Below are 12,038 nucleotides of genomic sequence, written 5' to 3'. Positions count from 1 at the left end.
CAGGCTTTAAAGGGAATCTACGTGAGAGGAGAAAGAAATGGAGCAGATGCAGTTTTCAAACTTGCAAGAGTCAGTAACCTTACTACAAGGGAGTCAGTCCGAAACCAAAATGGAGAAGGGCTCCAGTGAAGAAATCAGACTGCTGTGACAGGGTTTTGTGTACTTAATTGGTATGAATAAGGTTTAGTCCTCTGACAAAGAATGTACATAGTGCTCTTGGTTCACAGCAAAATCCAAAACTAAAAACTATGTAATTTGTGTTGTTAAGACCAATACACTGCACTATGTTATTTGGGTTAGACTTCATAAAAGATATTACGTAGCTTTTGTTACCTGATATGTCTGTACTCTTGTTGACTATCCCATGAGTTCCCTGACCTACCTTGTATCCATTCTTGTTACCTGACCCTTAGGTTGCTTGTGGACTCTGCCTTTGAAATATGTGTCCTGACTCTACACTGATACCTTGGACTGCCTTTTAACACTGCCTTTTGCTTATGTTATTGGACTTTGGACTGTGACCTGAGAACCCCTGCTGTTTGACCTTGTGGTTATTGGGACTTGTCTCTACCTGATGACGTAGGAATGAAACTACAGTGCCTCCAATTCCCATTTCAGGTAGATTGTCCAAAAATATTCCATGGTCTATGCTGTCAAAAGCCACTGAGAGATCCAGGAAGATTAGGGTTGCATTCCACTTGTCCTTCTCCTAACACAGCAAAACCAAGATAATGGATTTAAGTCCCAAAGCATTTAAAATTGATATACCATTTCCTTCTTGAGCATGTCACCTAAAAAAGGGAGGCTTGTCCAACATTTTGCAGTTTGGAATCAGTTCTGTGATGCAGTGACTAAGATCATGGATTGTTATGTGTTTCTGTATCAGTATTTCTATTTGTATACCTGCTGTTTTTCAAACAAACTTGCTTTTCTGCTGAAATCACAGATCTGATTTCTGTTTGAGGCAAAGACAGAATCAGCAATAAGCAAAGGAATTATTTGGTCATTGTGAAATAATGTCTGGATAGAACTGTCAAATGACCTTAGTCTTATATTCTGAAACACATTGGGACACCAGTTAAGTGGCACAAAGAGCAAAATAGGCAAACAAAACAGCTAACTAGGGCAAATGCTAGAAACTGGTACTTTTTAAATTGTGTAAATGAGTGTCTCTAGCCAAGAAAGTCATTGTGAACTACCCTTGAGAGATGGCCTTTTGGGTGAAACAGTGCATATGTAAAGCATACAAGGCACTGGGACTTATGCCTTCCACCAGGGTCACAGCGCATTCTATGTGAACAGCAGCAACCCTTTTGTCAAGAATTAAACCCAGTTCTGCAGATTAGACTCTGCCGCTCTTAACCACTACACCAAATAGACCAGACGGCCTCAGCAGAGGCAGCCTTTGGACGAAGGAAGTTGCAACAGGGAGTAGAGAAGTAGACCAAGGGAGGAATCCCAACCAGAAGTACAGCTTGGGAAAAGCTAATCAGTTTGGATGACTTCCATCACCAAAGGAAAATGAAACATTGGCCCCTTTGCCTACATGTACCCCCAAGAGCCCTTCGGTCCGGGGCACAACATCGCCTGGTGGTTCCAGGCCCCCGGGAGGCAAGGCTCGCTGTGAGTGACTAGGGCCAGGTCCTTTTCAGTGGTGGCCCCTACCTGGTGGAACGAGCTCTCGAAGGAGATCAGGGCCCTGCGGGACCTTATGCAGTTCCACAGGGCCTGTAAGACGGAGCTCTTCTGCCAGGCTTTCACATAGGGGCCGCCACTACCACTGCCACCAATGATGTGGACAACATCGAGGTTAAGGATGGCCCGGGAAGATCTACCACAATTTTTGCGTGACTGATACCACCGGACTTACTTGCTTGGGTTCGGCTATAAGACAACATCATCTCCAGAGAACTGTCTGTTTACCATAATGGCATACATCCGGGGACCATCTTGTTTTAATTGAGTATTAGTAAAGGTAAAGGTTCCCTTGCTCGAAAGCCAGTCGAATCCGACTCTAGGGTTGCGGTGCTCATCTCCGTTTCAAAGCCGAAGAGCCAGCGCTGTCCGAAGACGTTTCCGTGGTCATGTGGCCGGCATGACTAAACACCAAGGCGCACGGAACGCTGTTACCTTCCCACCGAAGTGGTACCTATTTATCTACTTGCAATTTCTTGCTTTCAAACTGCTAGGTTGGCAAGCAGTAGGGCTATCCAAAACTGAAGGTCAACGAGCTCTCCAATAGGAGCCACACAAAAATTTGCATAGCGCTACCTGAACAAGCGGAGGTGTGACCTAACCATTTGGATGACTTCCCCCACTGAAGGAGAAAGATAAATACATTTTGGAGAATGAAAGTTGACTTCTTAATTGTATTTGGTGCATTTTTTGTTATCTGTATATGAACATTCCAAGGTACAACCAGGGTAGCCTCAGCAACAGGGCAGCTTTGGCAATGTGTCAGCAGGTGGCTCAGAATGTAGGGAGGTTGTATGTGAGCCTGGATGATGGAACAGTGGTTCTCTGGGCCCAAGTGGTTTTAGGCAGGGCATGTTATGGAGAACAAGAGCTGGCAAAGGAGCAAGAAACAGAGAAGGTGGAGCTTAGCACAAGCACCAGGCATGGAGCTGGGGCTATAAAAGGGAAGGAAGCCAAAATGGGAGGGGTCTGGCTGTAAGAAGAGGGTACAGTAGCAGAGGCAGAAAGGGGAAGCCAAGCCAACCAGGAGAAAGTGGAAGAAGCAGCAGCCAGAGAGGGAAAGGAGGCAGGTTACTGCATCGTAGTTATTCTCCCTTGTGACATGTTGTACCCTGAAGTGGGTAAACAGTATCTTCAGATGCTTGGATTGGTCAACTCCCAATAAATAGATTTGTGCAAGAAAACAGTGACTGGGCTGGTAATTTCAAGACCCCATGGACCCCAGAGTGTGATGTTTCCCTGCCTCCAGAGGGCATTACAATGGCATAGAACTGTATTTGTGAACTGCCACATGCTATGAATAAATCTAAATGGCAGCCTCTATACCTGGGGTGGCCAAACCTGCTTAACGTAAGAGCCACAGAAAATAAACAGAATAAGTTGCTCAGCGCCTTAACTTCTGAGCCACCGTGGCCCCTTGAGCAAATATCACACACAGTTTTATTGGGAAATATGCAAATTTGCTTTTTATTAACATTAAATGAGACTGTAAAAACAGATATTGATATTATTTTGTCTAAAAGAGAGAGAAAAAGGATGAAAGGATGAAAGAAGTGGGAAAAAAGAGAAAAAGAGAGAAACAAAGAAAGCAAATAGATGTGGGAGGGATGGAGGGGGAAGGGAGAGAGAAAAAGAGAAAGAAAGGTGGAAAGAAAGCAAATAAATGGGGACAGAGGGATAGAGTGGTGGAAAGAAAGCAACTTTAAATGTGTTCTCCAAAATGCCCCCCCCACACCTATGCCAGCCGGCTTGGCTTAGAGAAGGGATCTAAAGAGATAAATGCCTCCTCCAACCTGGCTGGTGGGCCCATGGGGCAGGGGCTTGGAGAATGCCTTTAATTTTAAATGTGTTTTCCCAGCCCCCCACCCCATCTGCTGTGCTGGCTTGGCGAAGGGATTTAAAAAGACAAATGGCTTGGCTTGGAGAACACATTTAACTGTAGATGGGGAGGGAGGGGAGAGAGAAAGAAAGGTGGAATGAAAGAAAATGGAAGACAGCAAATAGATGGGGGGAGATGAAAAGAAAGCAACTTTAATTTTAAATGGGTCCTCCAAGCCCCCTCCCCATGCAGGCTGGCTTGGAGAAGGGATTTAAAGAGAGAAATGCCTTCTCCAAGCCAGCTGGGGGGGGCTTTGAGAATGCAATTAAAGTTGCTTTCTTTCTCTGCTTCCCCCCACTTCAAGCCTACCCCAGGAGAGGAACACTGGCTGGGGAAGGGAAGACTGATTGGGGAGGCATACCTCTCCTTCGCTTCCCCAGCCGCCCTGCTAGGAGCCACACAATATGTGTGAAAGATCCACATGTGGCTCCTGAGCCAGTTTGGCCACCCCTGCTCTATACCTTCCCTCTTCTTAATCTGTGGTGGTGGAGGAAAGTGCCATCAAGTGGCAGATGATTTAGGCCAACCCATAGGGTTTTTAAGGCAAGAGATATTTGGAAGTGGTTTGCCACTGCCTGCCTCAGTTTCATGACACTGATATTCCATGATGGCCTCCCTGTTCAGCTTACGAGATCTGATGAGACTGGGCTAGCCTGGGCCCCCCAGGACAGGGTCCTAATCTGGACCAAGAGCCACAGTGGCTGTCTAGAGAGCTCATAAGTCATCTTGAACATTTATTGCTTCCTTAGCAGTAAGTGGAAAAGGCAACAAGAATAGGGAACTGTAATGGGAAGAACACGGGGACCACAAAGCTTTTATATTGCATGATTTTCTGGACCTGCTGAAGGCATCATTCTAAATGCTCTCTTGGTATGGCATCCCAAAGACGTTAAGAAGCAAATCTCCTGTGAAAAGCTAGAAACCAATTTTTGTTCCTCAGCAATATACTTTCACTGTAAAAAGACCATTTTATTAAGGATGGTTTTGACTTTTAAAGTTTCAATTAGACTTTTTAAATTGTGACCTCTTATGTATTTTGATAACTGTGATTTTACTCATATTGTTTTCTATTGTGTTTTAATAACTTTTATAGTGGAAACTGTCTTGAGTTCTGCAAGGAAAAATGTGGTTAATAAACAAATTTTAAATAAATAAAATACCTTCACAATTTTTGAAATTATTTTAAGTCAGTATATATTTTAAATAAAGCCTATTAAAACACAATATTGTTTTAGCTGTATAATCTTATTAGAATGGGAGAGATATCTTTCACCTTTGGGCAAAGAAAAAAAAACGCAGAATGACATTTTTTGAAAAGTTTAATGTAATATAAATTCAAGTGTAGTGGAATACCTTCTTCCATTGACAGTAAAGTAAGTTATGGTAAACAATTCAACATCAAGTGTTGGTGACAATTTTGTATTTAGACTTTTTTCAGCACTGAAAGACATATCTGAAACACATGGGAAGTAAACAAGTATGGTTTACAGGGAACTATATATGGAGCATTATAGCCTGTTCTAAAAACAGGCTAGGTATGCCAAGGATCAGAGTGTGGCACCTGATAAGTCCTGACAGAGCATTTGCTTCGCAATCAGATGGCCTCAGCTTTGATCCTGGGCATCTTCAGTTCAAAGAATCAGGTAGGAAGTGATCCGAAAGACCTGGGATCCTGAAGAGCTGTTGCCAGCCAGAGCAGACAGCACTGACCATGATGGGCCAATTGTAAGGCAGATTCATGTGTTAAGTTTCCACAGATCTTATTCAGAAAATGTATATGCAACCTCTCTGGAAATCTGCTTGATGTACTTCACAAGGTAAAAATACAATAAAATCATCTTATTTTTAAGTAAGAGAGAAGAAGAAGAAGAGAAGAGATTGGATTTCTACCCCGCCCTTCACTACCCAAAGGAGTCTCAGAGTGGCTTACAAACTCCTTTCCCTTCCCCTCCCCACAACAGACACCCTGTGAGGTAGGTGAGGCTGAGAGACCTCTGACAGAAACTGCTCTTTTTCTAGAACAGCTCTGACAGAACTATGGCTTGCCCAAGGTCATCCAGCAGGTGCAAGTGGAGGAGTGGGGAATCAAACCCGGTTCTCCCAGATTAGAGTCCATGCACTTAACCACTACACCAAACTGGCTCAATGAACTCCACACAGAATTATACAGAACTGTTCTGAATTCCAGTGGAACTGCAGGGCCTAGATCCTAAAGAAATGGTATGATATTGTATGGGAGAATGCACAGATTCTGACTGGAGTACAGATGATACTGCCTTAATTTTGACCACAGTATATACATGCAGAAGACCAGCATGGACAGAGAATGAACAGTACCTGGTTTGTGTTATATTATGCTGTGAAAGAGGTGCTTCTGTTTCTGAGCTCACATTTTGCTATTTACATATATGTCCTCTTACTAAAATAAAATAATTTAGCACATCACCATCAGAGTTTGGAATTCAGGAATATAGATCCTCCCCCTTCATTTTTAATAGTATTTCCTTAAATCATTTTCGATTGCAAATTGCTTTGCAAGGCAGGAAAAACATTTTGTTTACATCACTAATGGGAATATCCCTTAGTGCAGGGATAGCTTCTTCTTCTTGTTTCTTCTGTTTCTGATTTCTTGCATAGTGGTCTGTAGAAAATGCAAAACCATATATCATCCCTTTAGCTTACTTAAAACAACCATTTTTTACAACAAAGTAAATAGGCTGTTTCCAGCATACATTCTCCAAATTCCCCCAAAACTTCAATCTTTAGTGTGAGGACAGCACAATCGAATATTCAATGTCCAGAAATCCCTCATTGCCAAACAACAGGCCTATCTTAGCCATCTTTTAGATAATGGGCTGGATAACGCGGGGGGGGGGGGGGGGGGGGGCTATTTGTGCCACCACAATTAAAGCCCCCAGAACGGGATCCCACGCATCGGCGGCACGCCACGGTTCCTTCCCTCCACGCCTGCGCCTCAACGAGGGGCCAGAGGGAAAAGCCGCGGCTAGCGCGATCACACCGAGGGACTCCGGAGGCAGCCAGTGGGAAACCGGTTCCTAGTACCTTCGAACAGGTAGTTTTTTATCACGCATTTCTGGTGGTACGCCACACGTGCACTCCACTTCCCAGATGTTGCGGTGTGATCGCGCCTGGAAAATCCGCCATTCAATCGTCGCTCTCCCACGGCAAATCCTCCGTGTGAACGGGGCCAATGTTAATTTTCTACATGGAAAAAGCTTTTGTTTCACCTTTTTAAGTGGGCAGGTACTGTCAGTGCCTCATCCCAAATGAACTCACACATCTTTTAAAATTTTTGTAGAGCCCCACTCTGAAATATCTTTTGGGAAGATTAAATTACGAACATCAAAAAGGAGGACTCTCTCAGTTGTTGCTCTGTTAAATAATTTCCTACAACCAGTCCTTTAAACACCTCTGTAAGTCCACCAATTAGAATAGGGTATTTCATTCATACCCTGGCTATCTCATACCCTGGGGACCTGATGCAGTTCACATCCTTCTCCTCTCCTCCCTTTCATCCTCACACCAACTCAGTTAGGATGAAAGCATGAAAATGCCCAAAGTTACCCAGCAAGCTTGCATGGTAGATTGGAGATTTGAACCTGGGTCTCCCAGACCCTAGTCCGACACCCTAACCATTACTCCACACCTGTGTTCCAAGCAGCATAGTCACAGGGGAAAGATGCACAAAATAGGAAAGATAACAGAACACAGGTTGTTGGTAGAATACAGACACTCAGGTTAACACAGTGAAAAGCATATTCTCATCTGTAAGTCAACACAGTGGAAAACATTTTCTCATTTGTGTGCATAGCAGCATGTTACACATATGCAGTTGTTCACTAACGCAAATCATTATGACTAGAACCATGGCAAAGCTTAACCTAGTCTTAGGACGTCAGGCCCATGACAACTTTGAAAATGGTCAGCCTATAGATGTAAATATAGATGGTGGAAGTAAAGGGATCTGAACAGAAAGCACCTGGAACAGGGGTTGTAACTTTTATGATTTGGCAATTTCAGCTTAAGGTCACACCCCAGACAAATGAAACTGAATGCTTTTATGGACTCTTTTATATTTAACTGATCTATGTCAAATTAAACTGCTATAAACATTCACAATGCAGAAGCAAGTACTACTGAACAGTGGAAGAACACAGAAGAGTAAAATATCATGTCATTGGGTTACCTGTAATTGTGTGTGTGGAATTCAGTGGAGCAGTACTCATCATATTAATTCCAAACAGAAGCACATAGACTATTCCCACACTAACTAAAAGGTACACAGGCAAAGCAACAGCCCAGAACCTGCAAAATTATAATATTTTAGGTAGTGTCGAACACATGCATCCAGTAAAACAATTTCAATCCCTAAATGAAACAAGGTAGAGAAAAGGGCAATTGAAATGATAACACAGTTAGAGTACCTTTCCTATAAGAAAAGACTAAAATGCTTGGGTTTCTTTAAGTTTAGATAAAAGATGACAAAAGGGAGACACAATATATTTATAACATTATGAAAAAATTATGGATGGTATGAAAACAGCACATAGATTTTTCTCGCAGTGCTAAAACCCAGGGGCCCAATGAAATTAATTGACAGTTGAGTTTAGGATAAAATAAAGTGCAACTATACATAGCTTAACTTATAGTAGTCATTGCCACAGGATGTAGCAATAGCCACTAGCTTAAAAGGCTTTAGAAAAAAAGGTCTCACATTAACCACAACATCTAAATGGAACCTCAGTGTAACAGGGAAGACTGCTGCCTGTTTTAGGATTTCTGGAGACATCTTGTTGGTCTTTCTCAGAAACAGGATGCTAGACGATATCCTTTGATCTACCAGGGCTCTTGTTTATTAAGGTCATGTTGAAAATGCAACACAATAGTTCCTTGCATAAATTGTCTGGTAACATGATTAGGAGAACTGTTTCAACCTACTTTTGAGGCCAGTATGTTAACCCCAATGAGAATAGCCAGGATTCAGGTACATAGGCCCAAACAAGGTACAGAACTACACAAGAAAAAGCAAAGAAGAAAAGTTAGGTACAATGGTGAACATAATTTCATGACAGAGTATTTATTATTCTAGACTGCAATGAGCGAAACATGCACTGAACCTGACTGTCACTGACTAACACTGAGGCCCTGAAAAAAGCTTGCTTTTTTCACGAGATAAAGCTGATGTGCTTGTAACAGGTTCTTTCTTAATATTAATAATTAACCTAATGAATGCTGGATATATTTCCTCTTTTACTACTAATTAAAATACTGCTGTAGTGCTTAAAAATCAATGCACCACACAATATACAAACCAACGATTCAAAAAGTGACCCTACACAGAAGATTATGTATACTAATTGCATGCATATTTACTTAGAAGCAAGTTCCACTGAGACCTGGTCTACATATGCAGAAGACTGAGTTAGTATAATGAAGAAATGGTTGTGTACTTCAGAACTGCCACAAACATTCATGAATTTTGATGCAGTTCATGAAAAGCGGAAAACAGGGGTTAAGAAAAGCAGTTGAGCTCTACGCTACTCAGCTGTTTGATTTAAACCTACTGCTTTCTGCTCCTCGTGAAAAGCTGTGGGGAGCAGAAAGCAGGTTTAAATGGCTTTGAGCCTGGGACTGGCCAGCCAAGAAATCCCCTTTAAACAGTTAAGCCATGGGAGCAGTTTGCTCTGTGCATCGCAACTGTTTAAAGGGGCTTTTTTGGGCAGCGTTGGTGGCCCAAGAAAGCCCCTTTAAACAGCTGAGCCCCACCCAACTGGCTGCCCCCTGTGGCTCAGCTGTTTAGATGGGAAACAGCTGAGATGCTGACGCAGCCTGCTCCTGCAGCTCAGCTGTTTAAAGGGACTTTCTTAGGCAGCCAGCCTCAGGGGTTCAGCTGTTTTGGACACGAACCCAGTTTGGTTCATATGCAAACTGACTGGGTTCATGGTTTGTCCACAAACTGAAACAAACTGCATTTTTGTGGTTTGTGCTCATCCCTAATGAGGTGTATTTCTTTAGACTGCAGGTAGGGAAGACTTGCATTTGCAATGCTCTCTCCATGTAAGAACTCCTTGTAAATGTAAAAATAAAATTTAAAAAATAATAGCATAATCAGGCTTGTGGCTTCACAGACAATGCCGATTTTCTACTAACAGGGAATGGTAAATGTAGGGTGAGTGGGAGCCTTTCTGACCTCATCAGGAAGGCCATTCGAAAAAGCCAGGGCTGCAATAGAGAATGCATGTGTACAGGCAATTGTTGATCTTGCTCATCTGCAGGGTGACTCCTGTGGAAGGCCCTGTACAGATGAGCAATTTACTCCCAAGTATCCTTTGGACTGTGGCTTAAAGGGACAGTAGTCCTCTTATGGTTGCTTTCACACATGCTGAATAATGCACTTTCAATCCACTCTGGCGATCATTTGCAAGTGGATTTTGCTGTTTCACACAGTAAAATCCAATTGCAAAGTTCACTGAAAGTACTGGATACTCAGTAATTAAATATACTCACTAAAGACAAACTGGGAGCCTAAGTAAAGAACAAATCCATATATAGCTCTTTCAGGCAATGGTGCTGGTGAGTTTTCAACCATACTGATATCTTCTTTTTATCTTGAGAGAGAAAAAAACAATACAAGATTAGTAATTAGGTGGAATGTTAGCTTACCCTTAGCTGCACCCCAGGCCATGCAAATTATAAATGATTTTTTTTTCAGTGGACCACCCCCATTAATTAACAAAAACAAACAGGACTTTCTAGGAACAGTTTGGAGATTTTATTCCAGGTTCCGTTTTTGTGGACTAGCAGCCGTTATCAGATGTAGTGTAGTGGGCAGACATTTATCTCTGAAGTAGAAAAACAACAGACAAGCAGCAAGATCAAGGGGCTGTGAAATGCAGGAAATATAGGGTGAAATCTAATTAGGTAAAATTCAAATATACTCAGGGAAGTACTGAGGCCCTTTCCAATAGCAGTAATGGGCTATTTCCCTAGTTATGCTAGAATAAAATTATGTTAAGTCTTTAAGGGCTACTGTTTATTTTGGCAAGTGTTACATAAGAACATAACAATGTTGGATCAGGCCCATCCAGTCCAACACTCTGTCACACAGTGGACCTGCCATCAGGAGGTCCACCAGTGTTGCAGACACCAAAAGGACAACCTCTAAACATTTAGCATGTATACAATCACACTCCATGGACTAGTAGGGGATTACAAACTTGGTAAGGATCCCAAGATCTCTTATCAATCCTTTGGATTTTGAAACATTTTAAGAATAGATTCCATTTGCTTTCTATGGCCTCAATTCCCCCATCCCCTTTTGCTGGAATAGTTATTAATGCATTACTTTCAAACATGAAAGTCTCAATCGAAACAACGTCCCCGGATCAACAATATTTACATGATGACATACATATAAAGAGCTTCTAATATACCTTCCCGTTGTTCCTGTGAAACCAGTCACCCAGATAGTCGGTACTGAGCGGGCAAGCACCCGTCGGAATACTATATACCCATACGTTTTCTATACTCTTGCCAGAGTTCCTGCTCCTATATTCTTGCTTGAAAATTAACCGCTCCAGCTACTAGTCGCATGAGTGGGGGTCTGGTAGTAGATCGAAAAATCCATCTGCCCGCACGAGAGGCTTCTACGCATGTGCATTAGATGACAAGCCACTATAGCCCCCCCCCCCCCGGGGGGGGGGGGAGGCCAGGGGGGCTGGTGATGCTTGAACCGCAGAATTCGAGAAAAATAAACTCGAGCATCATCCCGTCGCAGACCTTATTGGCACTTCCGGTTGAAAACTAAACTCGTTTTCTAGGCCAAAACATGTACAATTTTCACTTAATAACGAAACTGGAGCGTAATCATAGCTAATGGCGGCCTTCCACTTTTACCCATAGGGAGCACTCACTGGAGAAGACCCTGATGCTGGGAAAGATTGAAGGTCAAAGAAGACGGGGACGGCAAAGGATGAGATGGTTAGACAGAGTCATCGATGCAACGAACGTGAAATTGAGCCAACTTCAGAGGACGGCGGAAGACAGGAAGGCCTGGCGAGATCTGGTCCATGGGGTCGCGAAGAGTCGGACTCGACTGTGCGACTGAACAACAACAGGTAATGTGCTACCCAAGCTTCTTCTCTCTCTACGGGAGAACTGGAGGAGGGAGAGAGGAAGGAAGGAAAGCATTCGAATAGACTGAAGCCGCCATCCGGTTTACGGAGTTCGGTGACGTCACACAGTGACTGGCCAATGAGGAGGCAGAGCAGGACTGAGAGTGGGCTATCAGTCCCGGGAGCTCAACTGTGGTGCACGCGAAGTGAAGCTAGGTGGCGAAGCAGCGGGGGAGGCGCGGGAGCGGAGAAGCGACGCAAAGGCTCGGCTGTCGGCCTGGTGAGAGGAAAAGTTGGCGTAGGAGTAGAGGTTGGGCGCCAGCGCGGTC

The 12,038-nt window shown here is 43.3% G+C and overlaps 1 protein-coding gene across 3 annotated transcripts in view; it reads right to left on the bottom strand.

Annotated features, from left to right (window-relative positions):
• Positions 1-5,659: 5,659 nt before the first annotated feature.
• The window catches only part of PIGP (phosphatidylinositol glycan anchor biosynthesis class P), a 6,803-nt gene continuing 424 nt past the window's right edge, over positions 5,660-12,038 (bottom strand). The window contains exons 1-5 of one of the 3 annotated variants that reach the window (XM_015418775.1): positions 11,509-11,548; positions 10,103-10,203; positions 8,534-8,606; positions 7,782-7,900; positions 5,660-6,215 (exon numbers count right to left, since the gene is read on the bottom strand). In XM_015418775.1, coding sequence (XP_015274261.1) covers positions 6,085-6,215; positions 7,782-7,900; positions 8,534-8,606; positions 10,103-10,184 — 405 coding nt within the window. In that variant the 5' untranslated portion in view covers positions 10,185-10,203; positions 11,509-11,548 and the 3' untranslated portion in view covers positions 5,660-6,084. Of the gene's footprint in view, positions 6,216-7,781; positions 7,901-8,533; positions 8,607-10,102; positions 10,204-11,028; positions 11,278-11,508; positions 11,549-12,038 lie in introns of those variants that run through there. The other 2 variants (XM_015418697.1, XM_015418624.1) reach the window with 2 other exon arrangements.

The sequence above is a fragment of the Gekko japonicus genome, unplaced genomic scaffold (genome assembly GCF_001447785.1).
Source record: "Gekko japonicus isolate JY-2015 unplaced genomic scaffold, Gekko_japonicus_V1.1 scaffold242, whole genome shotgun sequence".
Taxonomy (NCBI): domain Eukaryota; kingdom Metazoa; phylum Chordata; class Lepidosauria; order Squamata; family Gekkonidae; genus Gekko; species Gekko japonicus.
This window is presented reverse-complemented; position numbering and strand designations above follow the sequence as displayed.